Here is a 16,713-nt window from a genome sequence, read left to right as displayed (position 1 = left end):
AATTACCGATACAAAATCTTATAAATCTATTTTGCTTGTTCATTGAACTTTTTAAATGACGAATTAACTGATTTCAGAATTATATCTGTGTGAAGACGTGAACCCTGGTCTCTGATCCTAAGGGAAGAATCCACGGTATTCGAGAACAAGATGATGAGAAATTTAATAATTTATATAATCAGACCGATTCAATCAAGGAGGGTGAGCGGGGTGAGACACATGAAAAGCTGGAGAAAGGAGGCCTACACACAACAACCTTAGTCGAGGGAAAATACCACTTGGGAGACCTAAACATAGATGAGAGGAACACACTGAAAGTGCTCTTACAAATTTTTGAGTGGCGACTATACCACAGGGTTCAGTGACGGATTCTTGTGAATACGAGTTTCGGGTTCCACGAAAGCATCTAAATATGAAGGTTTCAAGAAATATCCTACACAAAAGCCCCCCCCCCCCCGACTACTTGGAACATTTACCGTCGATTGACATATAATTTAAGAACTGGTAGCACGTGGAGGGATGCCGTTTTATTGGAAAGAATTCCAGTGTCCTCTGCAAATAGCAGAAATATTTTTAATTAAGTTAAAGAATCCTAATGTCCCCTGTAGTTAGCAGAAATATTTTAATTAAATTATTGTGTAGGATTAGACTTCTAACGGCGCTGAGTACGAAGATGGCTGTCTTCTGGGTTGTGGGGCCATGTAGTCTGGTAGAAAATTACCAACGTTTAAGAGCTCCTTACTGAGGCAGCAAGGACCTATGAAACATTGGTAAACTCCTGCCAAACCACATGGCTCTACATCCCAAAAAAAAGACAGCCATCTAAATTATTATATATCATTAAATGTTGAGGCTCTTAAATAAACGCGTTGGAGGGAAGTAAGGTATTTTTTGTGTTAATTTCTTGTTTATCTGCATTTTCAAAGTCGGGAGTCTCTTTTACACCAGTAGTATAAATGCTTAGAAACAATACTGCTGTAAAATTTAATTGCTAATAGCATTTTCCGTCGAATGACTGTGCGATTAGTGAACAATGAATTATGTATGGCATTGATATCGTCTTCACGATGAAGTCCTCAATCTGCGTTCTTCTCTTTGTGTTAGAGGCGTAGTTGCACACCCATACAAACCAGACAAACTTACATCATCTTTACGTTTTCAGACATGAAGACAGACAAGACTGCATTGCTAAAGCAGTTACACAACTAGGTCAGTTCCATAAGGTTTCGAATTAACTGGGTTCATGACTTTCGGTAAGATGCTGAACTCCATTTTTGCTATTCCATAGCAGCGAATTGGTCTAAATTGTAACTCTCGTATTTACATGCCCTCGGCGACTCCTTCGTATTGATTGGTGCGTGTTACTCTAGCTCCAAGGTGTTTCTGTACGTGGGAGACTTTTCTGTGAAAATATGAAACCAACTTCAAATCTCACGATACTTCTAACACATTATTACCGAACGTCGTGGTCGTGTGGTTAACACTCCTTCGTATATGGGAGGTCCCAGGTTCAAATATCGGCCCGGAAACAGGCTATCCTGATTGGGTTTTTCGTGGTTTTTCCCCAGTCCATCCAGGCAAATGCTGTATAGTACATTAAACTAGGCCACGACCGCTTCCTTCCATATCATTTCCAGTTCATTATTCACTGTCGCCTTATTCGACGCTATATAGTCTGAGCTACTAAAAAAAGGCGTCATTAAATAAACTGTACACAAATAACATTATTTGGCTTGATTCCCAGGTACGCAGCGACACAGTCAAGAAAACATAAACAAGAAAAATAAAAAAGGACATCCCCAATGAAAAAGGAGACAGAGGAACAGTGAGCCGAAGGCCGGCAATATTTTCTGAATTTGGAGGAGAATAAAACCAAGACTGTATAATAAGAAGCAGAGTACAACAAAAATATAAGTAAAAGGACGGGAGTATGCGTGGGGTTCTAGCGGGGTCGTCGCCACCGATGAGCGAGACAGAGATGAAGAAGAGAGCCCCGGGTTCAAATCTAATATGCATACGTGTTGATCAAGTAAAAGATCGTCAACTGCTACGCACTAAACTGATTCAGCTGCTGGCACCATCATCATGCCATGGACTGTTACCAAAGGCAGACGTACACGACAGCGTCTCACATACTTGGCATCAAGTTCGTGGGGAGAGGAGTCACAGCGCTCGTGGGACCGTTTAGTGAAGAAGTAAACAAGTGCGATTATCAAGTGACGTGCACGTGTTTTAACGTACAGAGGTAGCAATTATTATACATTTCATTTTCTTTTTTTACGTGAGTGAACTCTTCAAGAGCTGACCTTAGATGGAAAGCGGGCTTGGTGGTTCTCTTTCCTGTCGTCATACGGTCACCTGAGAAAAGGCGTATTCTTTGAGCATGCATTTCAGTTTCCCATCAAGAAGAAAAAAGTGGAACCGTGGTGTTTAAGTTTTCCATGATGGAAATTCATATTTTTCATCAAAGGAGAAAAGTCGTGTTATTATTTACCGATATTAATTTCAGTTTGTTATAAAAGGGGGGATGTGGCACACTGGCGGTTTAGATATGTGCCTTGTATTTATATTGGTGCTGCTTTTGTTGGGTCTCCCGTTGTCCCGGGTAGACGGGACTGTCACGATATCGCTGTCAAACCCCGCAACTGGCGGCAATGCTACAACGCAAATGACATCAGAACGGATATGTGTGAGTGTCGATATCCGAAACTCGGTTCGAGAATTTGAACAACTTCGGGGATGTACTGTAGTCGAAGGATTCGTCCGGATAGTTTTAATTGATCGTGCTAATGAGTCAGACTTCGAGAATGTGACGTTCCCAGAATTGCGTGAAATTACGTGCTACTTAATGCTTTATCGAGTCAGAGGACTAAAAAATCTTGGATTTCTCTTTCCAAACTTGGCAGTAATACGTGGGAATACACTATTTCAGGATTACGCTTTGGTGGTTTATGAGATGGTAGAACTGCAAGAACTCGGTCTGTGGGGATTGGCTGCCATTTTGCGAGGTTCGGTGAGAATTGAAAAGAACTACGCGCTGTGCTATTACAACACGGTAAACTGGGACGCAGTTACGAACGGCGGCGAGCACGTCATAGCGTTGAACAAGGACTCGGCTTCGTGCCCGGGCCAGGGTATGTGTGATGTGGCAGAGGGGTGTAACAAGACCATGTGTTGGGGGAGCCACACCCACAACTGTCACCACCGAAGGCGTCTGCAAAGCGAGTGCCATGAATTGTGTCTGGGAGGCTGTTCTGGACCCCGGGCAGACCAATGCTACGTGTGTCGAGGAGTACTCAACGACGGGAACTGCATCCAAAAGTGCCCCAGAGATAGGTAAGGACGCGGTCAACTCCATTTCTACATGTTTTGCCTTATTCATAATTAAGATCGCAGTATGGATATATGTCAATCTGCCTGCCGAAGTTATAGCTCCAAGTTCTGAAGGGATGTGGATTAAATTTGGTACTCAAGAGTTTACACCGCAATCAAGATAATTTAATTTTAGTTGGTATCAAGGATATATAACCACTGCTTTATACAAAGTTTAAACAGAATTGTATACCCCGCTCCCCCTCCAAATGGCTTAGCGTCCCAAGAATGTGTACATGGTATAAAGTACAAAGGTAATTACAACCTACAATTTTTATTTTTAATCATTTATTTTTTACAAAATGCACTGTGAATAGCTTGGTAACGATGCTGGCCACTGTCAAAACTTTGAGTTCCATTATTAATTTAGTCCATATGCTGTCAAGGTTTTAAGTATACACTGTTCTTTAATCCAGTCGACTGGATACCCACAGTTTCCGCCCGCTTGTAAGGAAAGAAGGAACAATGAACAAATTAAATAAAGTATGGGATTTCATATTTACACAGCAGTGAAAATATGGATTCTGGTCTTGTTCTCACAGAAAGGTACAATTAATATGTAAAATATGGCGAACGTAGACAATGGGATGCGTATCTTAACGATATCGCTGTGTTCTAGAATTTAGTTTGAAGTTGCAATTATTGAAGGCAGTGATCCATTAGATACACTGCAGCTGACGGAATTTAGCTTTTCCAGTGAAACGTTTCTCTGTAAGTCACTAATTTATACCGAAAGCACTGTGACGACTTTCCAGCGTTGAACAAAACAACATGAATTTTCTTTTTTTGAAAAGTACTTCGGTGATAATTATGTAGATTGTAAAGTTTAATGCTTTTAGTCACATGACCATGAGCCATAACGACTGATATCTTATAATGGCAAGGCATATTTATTCTGAATTTTTTTGAAAAACTGGTTTCGTCATACGTGTCATGAATAAAAACTCTTCTGGAGCTAGAATTAATGGTAACTGGACTTGCAATGTCAGCCATAAAGGGCACGTGTGGACAGTACGATACAGACGTGGGATTACCCTACACAGGCACGCTAATCCTGATGATGTATTTAACGACGCTTTCACAATCGTGTAGGTTTATAGGCAGTAGCATCCAATGGTCAGATTACTATGAATGATGAATTAAGATATGGACTGGATTCATCTAGATCAGGTAATTTCCATTGGTCACCTTTGTGAAGGCAGTGATGGACATTCATTACACAAAAAGTAGGGATTTGTTGATTTTGTTCCACACAGTTTGTTAAAATAAGCGTTAATGGCATATTTAAATCAGTGTCCCAGTGTTGTCCTTAAGGAGGGACTGAGAAAAACTATGGAAAGCCTGTCAAGATAGCAGGCATTATTAATAGAGATCAATAAATGACCAGAGATGGCCTCCAGATGTTGAGGGTAGTGCTAATACGCTGAATAAGCAATGGTGGGAAGTCAACAAGTGATGATTCTTCTGTACGGAGGTCAACAGCATCATGCATGTTATAAAATGTTACATAGGCTTTCTTGGCAGGCTTTTATCAAAATGGTAATGAACCTTAAGCTTCCATAAAGGCAGGAAATTTATCTTGACCAGCTGAACGACTGTAAGTTTCTCAAGAAGGGCTGTACAACATGGAGTTAATTATATACATTTCTGTAAATATGACATTGCATTAGCACTGCACACTCCACTACTTGATGTTTTATTTTCATATAAACACTCATTTTACTGCTCATAGACACTGTCGCTTTTAATTTTTACAAAAATTGACCTAATATGCGTATTCCCAGGAGCTCTAATAACTAATTCCATGGAGCAGAGCTCTTCTTGAGAATCTATTAATATGCTAAGCTAGTCAAAAAATTTCCCATCTTTGATGGAACCCAAAGGTTCATTACCATCTTCACAAGAGCCTTCCACTGGCCCCTATCTTGAGCAAGATTAATCCAACCTACACCTTAACTCTAGTTCCATAATATCAATTCTAATATCCTCTCATCTATACCTACGTCTTCCAAGTTACCTCCTTCCTTTGGGATTTCCAGCCAAAATTGTGTATGCATTTCTCAACTTCCGTATACATGATACATGACCCACCTGTCTCACCTTCCTTGATTTTATCATCCTAACAATATCTGGTGAAAAGTACAAATTATGGAGGACCTCATTACGTAGTTTTCTCCACACTACGGTCACTTCATCCCTCTTTGGGCCAAAATATTCTAGACCCTAAATCTGTGTTCTTCCTGTAATGTGAGGAACCAAGTTTCATACCCATACAAAACAACAGGTAAAGTATAAGATTTGAGGTTTTCACAGCGGTGAGTCTGAAGATTTCTGTCTTCTGGGTTGTTGCGCTGTGTAGTCTGGTTGATGTTAGCCAGCATTTCAGAGGTCATACTGCCTCCGTCATAAGGGCGATTCATTGCCAACATCGACCAGACTACACAGCGCAACAACCCAGAAGACAGGAATCTTCAGGTAAAGTATAATTTTTGTATATTTTGACAGCAGACAAAATATTCTGAAGTGCATGGCATCAAGCATCCACCACGTTTAGTCAGCTCTTGCTGTATTTGTGGATGCAATTTTGATTTGTCATTCTCAAATATGCATACATTACAAATAGGTGGAAAGACTCAGAAGGAGGCAGAGAAATATCGATGATGATGATGATGCACCTTTTAGATAGGCATTGACTGTAACATGTTAAGGTTAAAGAGCAGATTGATCAGCACATCCAGAACAAATGATGAATCAGCACTGATGAAAATGCATTTAAAATGAGCATGTGCATGTGAAAGATGCAGTGCAAGAATGGTTTAAATCCAAACTGAATAAACAAATTCTCGTGGAATCAAGAAACCTGTGGGTTGTTGGATCAGATGCAATCATAATCAGGATTGTTATGCAGACAAAAAAGAGGAACCCAAATACTCTATAATCATGTCAGAACTTTTAAAAAAAAATTCCCTTAATGTTTGATTTACCTTCGTAGACATTATAGAATACATTTTTAAATTTACGGCAGTAAAATCCTAATTGTTGAATTTAGATATGTACTGTTCTGTTTCAGGGTTTCATATCTGGGTCGGCGTTGTGTGACAGAAGATGAGTGCCGACTGTTGAATCATTCGTATATGGATGCCTGGACACCGGAATATGGAAGGCGCTGCTGGCCTTTTAATGGGTCATGTGTTGATAAGTGCCCTCCAGGATATGAGGAACAGAGTAATGGCACGATTACAGTAGGATGCCAGCCTTGCCAAGGGCGATGCAGCCACGAATGTGTCGGAGGATTTGTAAGCAGCATAGAAGATGCTCAGAAGCTTCGTGGCTGTACCACGATTCTGGGCTCTCTAGAGATCTTTATCCGTGGTTATGGAAATCATATTGTTAGAGAACTGGAAGAGAACCTTGCTGCTATTGAAGAAATCCAGGGGTATCTCAAAGTGTCACGCTCATTCCCACTCACATCATTGAATTTCCTCAAGAATCTCCGTATTATTCACGGTAACAAACTTGAAGACAACTGGTACTCCTTGGTAGTCCTTGAGAACCAAAACCTGCAGGAGTTGTGGGACTGGTCCTCAAGACCTCAAGGTTTACAACTAAAGATTGTGAAAGGACACTTGAGGTTTCATTACAACCCAAAACTCTGCATGTCCGAGATAGATAAATTACAAAATATATCTGGAGCTCCAAACTATACAAATTTTGATGTTGCTCGAGAGTCAAATGGTGATAAAGTGGCTTGTAACGTAGTTAATCTTAATGTGAACTCAACTGTGACATCGTCTACAAGTGTTTTGATTGAATGGGAACGATGTGTACTTCCTGATCCACGCTCTGTCCTGGGTTATATGGTATATTATATAGAAGCTCCAGAACAGAATTTAACAGAACATGATGGCTTGGATGCTTGTGGAGACTGTGGATGGCATGTCGTGGATGTCCCATACGACACAGATGAAAAGAATACTGTGGACACATCTCAGTATGGTAACTTGGTGCAGTTTCTCCCGCATCTTGAACCATTTACACAGTACGCTTTCTATGTGAAGACATACACAAAGAGCAATGTAGGAGGACAGAGTACAATAAAATATTTCAGGACATTTCCAGACAGGCCTTCTGTTCCAAAAGAAATTCACGCCTTTTCCAATTCTACCTCCAACATAATTTTACATTGGCAACCTCCTGAACATCCAAATGGTATCCTAACCCACTACCTCGTGTCAGGCATATGGGAGCGCGACGACTGGCTCTTCCTAGAACAACGGAATTACTGTCATCATCCCCTTGACCACACGTCAGATCACGATGTACTTATCGTACCTTCAAGTACCAGCGATACGGTCAGCTCACAAAATTGCTGTGAAAAAGGAAAGTCTGAACCGATTGTCTTGATCGAAGATGAAGATGATTATAATATGTTGTGTGTACCCAAGGCAACAAAGAAAAACAAAATCTTTGATGTGTATGGTGTTGAGATTGATCCTTGTATAAACTATTTCTATTCATTTATTCACAGTGGAATACCTGAGTTGAAAGATGAGCAAGATAAACTGACCTTGGCCTCCAGGTTTCCAAATTTTAATTCTTCAGGGTCATCTCAACAGAAGGTATTAGCAACATTCAATAATCATACACTAATAAACAGCTATGGCGTTTATGAAAAATTTCTCAAACGAATAAATGCTAATACAACACAGATAGTCTTAAATCACATGCACCATTTCGCACAATACACAATCAAAGTCGCTGCTTGTCACGAGCCGCATTATGCAGATCTGCAGAAGTACAATACAAATGACATCACACTCGCAGAATATGAATGGTGTAGTCCAGCTGGGCTTGTGACTGTCCGAACAAAGCATCTTGCCATTGCTGACACAATAGATTCGGATCACTTGGCCGCACAAGTTTCCAATGGAACATCTGGGACTGTGAGACTGACTTGGAAAGAACCAAAAGCACCTAATGGAATCATAGTAGCATATCGCACAGAGCATCATCGTACAGACAGTGGAACTTTGAACCCAATTGTTAAGTGTTTAACAAGGCAGGAATACTTGAAATATGGAAGAGGTTATGTTTTGAATAACTTGCCTCCTGGAAACTATAGCTTCCGTGTCAGAGCCATGTCTCTGGCTGGAGAAGGACCATTCACAAAACTGTTTCACTTTACTGTGGAGGAACTTCCTGCTGTGTCTTCATGGGGGTCAATGATTGGGGTTTTTGTTGGTTGTTTGCTTGTACTGATATGTTTTATAGTTTTGGCTATGTTGTGGTGGAAAAAGAGAGCAAAAGAAAGGAGTTTGATGATCATTGCATCAGTTAACCCTGACTATATTAGTGCAGGTGATGTGATTTATGTGGAAGATGACTGGGAAGTTGCACGTGAAGAACTCAAACTTGTGAGAGAGTTGGGACAGGGCTCATTTGGTATGGTGTATGAAGGACTTCTTAGCCCTGGGGATATCCGTTGCGCAGTTAAAATGATCAGTGAAAATGCATCTGTCAGAGAAAAGATGGAATTCCTTAATGAGGCTACTATGATGAAATCATTTGCAGGTGCACATCATGTTGTGAATCTTCTGGGTGTTGTCTCAAGAGAACAACCTGCCCTTGTTGTCATGGAGCTGATGGCTCAAGGGGACCTCAAAACATATCTTAGAGCATCCAGACAACCACCACCACCACCTCCAGATCTTTGCCGCATGTTGCTTATGGCTGCTCAGATAGCCGATGGTATGGCTTACCTCGAAGCGCACAAATTTGTTCATCGGGATTTAGCAGCAAGGAACTGTATGGTTGCCGAAGATCTAACCATAAAGATAGGGGACTTCGGTATGACAAGGGATATTTATGAGACTGATTACTATCGAAATGGAAGCAAAGGACTACTACCAATACGATGGATGTCTCCTGAGAGTTTAGCAGATGGAGTATTTACTAGCCAGTCCGATGTGTGGAGTTTTGGTGTTGTTCTCTGGGAGATGGCTACATTGGCAGAGCAGCCATATCAAGGCTTAGCTAATGAGCAGGTACTTCAGTTTGTTCTTGGTGGAGGTATTCTAGACCGTCCACTCTGCTGTCCAGATGTACTTCACCAATTCATGGTAGCATGTTGGCAGAGGAGACCTACCCATCGTCCAAAATTCTTGCAAATAGTTTCAGATCTGGAGACAGTGAGTGACCTTGGTCAAAAATTCCAGCATGTCTCTTTCTACCATAGCACAGAAGGACAGGTCATAAAAACGAACATGGCACAGCAGCAGGATCTTGACTTGTCATGTGAGTTACAATTTGACCAGACATTCGTAAGTTCCCCTCCAGTTTCCTTCTACCAGCTGCTAGAAGAAGAAACTATTCCTTCGGAAGAAAATGTAGTACAACACCAGAGAGCTGCTGATGAAAGTTATGTGTTTCCTGGTAACCATCAAGGTCAGTCAGTCAGAGATCCCAGTAACCTCCAGCTTGGCATGAAACATCCATCTTCAGTAACAGTTCCTCCTAATCGGCATGAAATAAGTGATAGCTACGTGTTACCAGAACATTTACCTGGCTTTCCAGAAACTGAACATGTTCTTTATGGCCCAGGTTCAGACTTCACCCTGCAGCACAACAGTTTTGAAACTGCTCCACTGAAAAGAACCTCTCAGACAGGATCTTCTGTGATTAGGAAGGCTTCACAGTTGATTCCTCAGACTGGGTATGGGCTTCTAGACAATGAGTACAGTCAGCCAGAGAATATTGATCCTACAATTCCATCTCAAGTAACAAGTGATTCTTGTAGTAAAATATTATTTGCTGGACTTGGGGATGGCTATGTACCTGATGAAAATATCCTCCCAAAAACACATTCTGAAGAATGTGATTTACATTCGTCTGTGTCTGCAGTCAGAACACAGGACTGTGCACCTTCAGAAAACAATAGTGTGGAGGGTGATACAAGATTACAAGCTCAAGGTTCTAAGTGCCCGGTGGCTACGGTTTCATCTGGAAATAGAGCCATTCCATCAAGTAAAGACAGTCCCAAAGGTGATGATGGTAATAAAAGCAAACCTAGACCTCCTAATGGCATGGTAAATGGGTACATTTCCCTCCCACAGGAAGATGGCAATGAATGTGTTCCACCCTTGAAATAACATTTCTGCCTGACTTCACAGAATGTAGTGGTTGTTTAGTTATCATAAAAAGTGTTGATTCCAGATAGTCTCTTCCATTTGCTAAACTAGCCAGATACCAATATAAACATACAAAGACTGTTGTAATGTGTCCTCCCCCCTCGGGTGAAGTTTCAAATGCTCTCAGTTTTATAAGATAGTGCATGCTTGTGAAAGTTTCTTGTTGTCGTGTTAATTTATGAAAGCAAAGTAATTGGATGTTCTCTCTAAAAATGGACTTGTGGAAAGAAAATAAGATGGAGTGAATTAATTCTTAACATATTTAATGAAACTGCTTCAGTTAAGGGGGTTATATAGTAACAAGATGCAGATTACTGATCAACAGACACTTTTATTTGGAAATTGGTAGCACACTGCATTTTCTGATGACTGTTCTGACATTCACACTGCCTTCAAACAGCAAGACTGGAAAGGCATAATTTGTACCAGAATACAAAGTTTTTGCGTGTGTACTTGGAATGAAACATGCGCATGCACATGTGCACACACACACACTCCCAAGTAACCCTGTGTGTTCATTTCGTGCACATGGTGTGAAGTATGCAAAGGGAGAGTTTCAGTTGTTTATATCCAAAAAGACCAGTAGTTCACCTTTCTATTGGTTGTCTATTCTTTTGTGTCTTAATCTTTAAAAGTCTGTTCAATTTTAAAACGAATATGATCAGGAAGTAATATAGTTCATACGTCCTTTTTACTCAAATTTAAGATTTGATTCACAGTTCAGTAACCTAGGTACAGATGTTGAACCTACTTATGGGTGCTGGCACCATGTAGCAATTGGCTTGTTGCCGACTTACAATCATAAATACAATCCCTTGTTTGTCATTTGCACAGTCATATTATACTAAAATTTTTCCCCTGCTGCATTATTTAATATGAAGAGATATTACCTGTAAGAACATCAATATGCTAAATATTATAGGTCTGTAAATTGAATTACTCTTGTAAGAAATCTGTACTTTAAATTTCTAATTTGCTATCATGCCAGACAAATTTCGAAAGGATTTATGGGTGTGGAGGAAAGGGAGGGAAGTCCCATCTAAATACATACCATGGTTTTCACTTCTCTTGAAAATACTGCAGTTGTTGCAATCATTAAAAATGTGTATAAATTCATTGAAATAATTGTAGACAAGTGAATCACTAACTTCATAAGATAAATTTAAACTTAGATGTTAGTACTTTTACTTTGGATTTTAAAAAAAGTTGATTCTGTCATAGGTCTGTAACAGTACTGAATTTAAGAACATTTTATTAACTGCCTGTGTTATGAAGCATCAAATGGTATGATGATTTGGAAGTGTTATTTTAAAAGTACTATCATGGAATGTTCTTGGAGGGCCTGAGGAAAACACCAAAACTCTGAATTTGGGCCATAATTTGTAGCAGAAATGCAAATCAATTAACCATGTTTAATATATTGAGGATTTTGATTTTTTAAAATTATTTTGAAAATGTTTGTATATCAAACAAACAGTTAAAGATACTTGTATGCCTTCACTGTTCAAGTAATGCTGGATTAAAATTGTTGTAAGTTTGCTTTTAATATGGAGGTATTACTACATATGACAAACATCAAGCTTCAGATGATATTACATATTACAAGCATCCAAACATCATATTATTCTTACACATACAAAATTAATTGATGGATCTAAAAAAGATATATGAACCTCTAAATGAAGTTTCAAAATAAAAATTGATGTCTTTTGGTAAATACTACCACAATTGAATGTTTAATCCAAATTAAGTCATATTTGGGCAAATCTTCCCTACAATCAAAGTATGAGGGCAATTTACAATGCAAGTAATCTGCTCCCATGCAAATCTAATTTCCATGGAATATTAAAGCCCGAAGTGACGCTAAGCATTACAATGTTGTTATCAAAGATTCACCTATACGGATAGATAGAGATATGGGCCTCATAATCTGTGCACAGATCGATTCGTTCCGATTACTGTTACCACCAATTAATAATCCCCGAGCTCTTTAAAATCAAACCATTTCTTGCAAGATCCATCTCTAATATGCTGCCTGTTTATAGCACATGAGCTGAAATCTGATAAAAGACTGATTGTTTATGAAATCGTGGCACTACACAACTATAATAAACCCATATCTTACGCCAGACAAGCATTAGGACTTTTCACAGTTGTTAGCTGAAAGCAAGATTCCCTGAGGAACTGCACGGACACACAAAAGAACAGCAAAATGAAATGTCAGCGATATAAAGGTTGAAAAGCTGCCAATGAAATAGTATTGTAATTATATCAAAATTTCATGCCATTTCAGCATAAATTGATAAGCCACACTGTTTGGACTGCTGGCATTAACTTCTTACCTTTAACTCTTTGAGTCCACTCAAGTGCCCCAACGAAAGACAGTGATATCGTGCTGGATGGTTTGTCATACCTTAGTGGTGGTGATACGTGCATATCAAGTACAAAACAAGTGTTGGATGACATGGGAAGAATATCCCTGCCCATGCAGCAGTTGAAATGTAGATTGTAATTTATTTTGCAGTTGTTGTACGGCAAAATTGTGCTGTTGTATAAGTTTGTTTTCAAGGTTAACTCCCACATTTCCTGGACGTAATGTAACTGGTTTATTACGTTGCGAAAATTTCCTGTATTACCAGTACTGCTAAAAGTCTTTTATGCGTGTATTTACTTCGCAATATCGGGTACAAATTGCGCTGAATCACTGTTAGTGCATTTTCCGTTCAACATTATATCTCTGAGAAGTAGTTTTATGACCGGTTGCCGCCGTAATAATTTATGTTTTTTTCCACAATACATTGTTACGCATTCTTCAGTTGTCTGTAATGGAATTCGTCATAACGTGACAAACTTTATTTTTTGTTTCATACGAAACACCATGTTTGAACACTCCTCCATCTAATTTTCTAAACTGGAAAAATCAGCAACTTTCCCGGGTTTATACGTATTTTGGATATCCCAGTGTGTAATTTTCTAAACAATAAAAATCAATAATTTCCCAGCGTTGTCTCTTCAAAAAGAAAATCTTTTGTATTTAGAAAATTAAAAATGAAGAAAAACCTGTTATTTTTCCGGGGCAGTATGTGGAAGAGAAATATTTGTTTACCTGTATACATTGTTCATACGATGCTATTCTATAATTTTTCTGGAGCTGTCTAACAAGAAAACTGTTTTTTGTATCTACGTTTTCCCTCCTCCTGATTTGCCTTTCAGGGAAAACGCGACGTTACGTATGTTTTTGGACACCCATGTTACTAGTTTCCAAAAAACAATAAATTGAATACAAGAAGCCAGTAATTTTCGCAGAGTTTTTACTCCAAGAAGAACATTTCTGAATGCAACATTTTTTTCAGCATGCCATTTGGGAGGAATGCATCACTAAGTTTCTTTGGACACCCCTGTACCCTATCCTTGAAACTGAAAAATTGAGGAGTATTTTTTTGTTCTCGCCATTTTCTTCTGTGAAACACTTTTTGGGAGAAATGATGAGATGGGCAGTTCATTGTTTATACGCACACACACGTACATACATAAATATAATTTCAGGGTGAAATTTGATTGAAATAGGCCAGATAATTGAGGTTTTGTTCCCTGAGGGGCCGAGATCTCTGCCGGCAATGAGGCCCACCAAACCTCTTACACAGTGGTCTCTTCCACAAGTTAAAGCTGATCGAGCATTAATATGATCTTTCTGCAGAGGTGCAATACTGCATGGAGCTTTACCTCCACTCCCCCATACAGTCACCCATTGACACAGCGATTATTATCATGCGGATATAGGGACAAACTGGAATTGTATTTATCCCTTGGATAGTACTGGAGTAAATCTGATGGCTTTGTTGATTTTATGGTGAAGTATATAGTTCACTATGGGAATATTTCATAGATGAGTGTCTTCTGGGTTGTACACTGTAGACTAAATGGTGCTACAACCCAGAAGACGGCCATCTTCATACTCACTGCTGTGAAAACCTCAAATCCTACTTTACAATATTTCATGTTTAAATATTGGCCAGTCTGATCAATCCACTCTAATATTTTAACGTGGGATCTATGAATATTAAACATTGCTCACAAAACAAGAAATGCTTTAGGGCCCTGATATATTCCACATATTATATTCCATATTATCTCACATTCAGATTAGGACAAGAACACAGGGCCATTTTAAGAAGGGACTACCTTTAATATATATTTACACAATTTTATAACTTCATCCAACTCATTCTAAATGCTAATATATATATTTAGTTCCATAAATTGCTAGTTTGAATCCAGCACAGGATTATTAAATGCTTTCCATTAGCCCCAGAGAAAAATATATGCACTGCTTTAGAACTGTTGTCATCTACGATCTGCACACTTCACGTTTTACAAAACATGAATAAACACACTTTTATGTCTTCTGGTAAAGAGAGAACATAAGACTAAAGAGTATTATGTAGAAATAATCAGGTCTCATATGCATCAAAGTGTTTTTGTATATTTTTATATGTGCCAAAACCTAAGAGTATTAATACGTTGATGTTTTTGAAGACAAGGTAATATGTTGTTTGCTGGACACAGTTGATATAACATGTTCCAACAAAAGTATGAATCTCTCTGATGTAAAGTTTATGTAACTCTACACTGGCAACTGTGTATGTAATTACTGTATTATACATTAAATATGAAGTCTCCCCTTGCAATCTCATTCCATTATTCGTGCATTTATCACAATTTAAGAGGTTTTTGCTATGTTACTTTAACTACTAATAATCTGTACTACATATAACATACGATTATGGATATGTAATGATGATGTTCTTCTGGATGTGTTTTATGATCAGACGCTTTGTAAAAGTTTGGTTAGTGTTAAAGAAAACAAGCCTTAAAGTTCAGTTGTGGTAAAGGAAGAAGACAAACTGTATTTGCAGTGTGAATTGGACTCTTTATGTTGTAATCTGGGGTGGGTAATAGCTTTGTGCCTTCCAGAATTCTAAATTTTTTCTCATGTATGAGGAAGTATTGAATAGTTGTTACAGATGTATGAATGCCTTGGCTGAGATTCATACCAGCCTTCATATGAGTTAGGAATTGTCACAAATTGTAAGAGCTCTAATGGAAGAATATTTGTTTGTGACCCAAAGAGACAAACCTACATAAATTATAGGTGTTTCAGAGTAAATGCTGAAATTAATATCTGGACCCAACAGAGAGGAAGTAACAGGATGGTATAAGATTCCATAATGAAGAACTTCATAGTTGGTATTCTTCAACAAATATAATTATGGCGATAAAATTCGGGAAAATGTGATGGACAGCATGTGTAGCATCAATGGAAGAGGTAAGACGCACACAATTTTAATTAAAAAAAACAAGGAAAATGTCACTTAGGAGACCCAATATAGATGGAAAGATAACATTAATCTGAAACTAGAGGGGCAGGGTCCAATGGCAGGTTATGTAAAAGGTAAGGAATATGACTACCAGCTTCTTGAAAAAGTGTCCTTAATGGAGTTTACTGGTGAGGAAATTTTTCTTTGATAAAGACAGCAAACACCAATAGTAAATTTAATTATGTATCCTTCACAGCATAGTTATTTGCACACAGAGTCTGAAAGTATTTTCCCCCATGATGAAAGAATTCATAAAAATACATCTTTTAGCACTGTCAATTAAGGGCACTGTTTTGAACATTTTGTGGAGTGCCCAAGTGGACTCAGAATTTTTTTTGGACATTCTATAACTTACTCACTCAGCTGAGATGCCTCAGATAAAAAATAATATTTTAAATTTAATAAACACAGTTTACCTGTTAGATAAATTTAACTAGTGTTCCAAACGCTATCCATAACTGATGATCTGAACACTGTATCACTTGGTAATGTGAACCACTTTATGAAGCTGTGTTGAAAATGAAATTGTTAACAGGGAAATTTGCTTTCGAAACATACTTGATACAGCAATTTATTTGTGAGTCTGAATTGGTATGCAAATTTATTAAAAGAGTAATACTTTTGAAGACGGCGTTTGGCAACAAATGCTTTCACTGTCCTGAAACGTGTGTATAATAATACTACTAATTCCGGGGTACATTCTGATATAATTTGAACGAATTTTAGTCCTGCAAATATACACAGGCATGCCATCTATACAGTATTTGATACATCTC

General features: G+C 38.6%; 2 protein-coding genes across 9 annotated transcripts in view; one reads left to right on the top strand and one right to left on the bottom strand.

The window, feature by feature from the left end:
- Positions 1-15,247, top strand: part of LOC110828098 (insulin receptor) — a 52,048-nt gene extending 36,801 nt beyond the window's left edge. For all 7 annotated transcript variants that reach the window (XM_022060443.2, XM_022060445.2, XM_022060441.2 and 4 more), the window contains 2 exons: positions 1,745-3,336; positions 6,443-15,247. In XM_022060443.2, the coding sequence (XP_021916135.1) occupies positions 2,528-3,336; positions 6,443-10,520 (4,887 nt within the window). In that variant the 5' untranslated portion in view covers positions 1,745-2,527 and the 3' untranslated portion in view covers positions 10,521-15,247. The remainder of the gene's footprint in view (positions 1-1,744; positions 3,337-6,442) is intronic.
- Positions 1-16,713, bottom strand: part of cin (Molybdenum cofactor synthesis protein cinnamon) — a 114,871-nt gene that overhangs the window by 96,004 nt on the left and 2,154 nt on the right. The window contains exon 1 of one of the 2 annotated variants that reach the window (XR_015534688.1): positions 16,354-16,578. The exons of the other annotated variant lie outside the window; for it this stretch is intronic. The gene's annotated coding sequence lies outside the window, so the exon portion shown is untranslated. Of the gene's footprint in view, positions 1-16,353; positions 16,579-16,713 lie in introns of those variants that run through there. 2 annotated transcript variants of the gene reach the window in all.

The sequence above is a fragment of the Zootermopsis nevadensis genome, unplaced genomic scaffold, assembly GCF_977971745.1.
Source record: "Zootermopsis nevadensis isolate Lab colony 2312 unplaced genomic scaffold, Znev_1.0 Znev_ptg000011l, whole genome shotgun sequence".
In the NCBI taxonomy this organism is placed as follows: domain Eukaryota; kingdom Metazoa; phylum Arthropoda; class Insecta; order Blattodea; family Termopsidae; genus Zootermopsis; species Zootermopsis nevadensis.
This window is presented reverse-complemented; position numbering and strand designations above follow the sequence as displayed.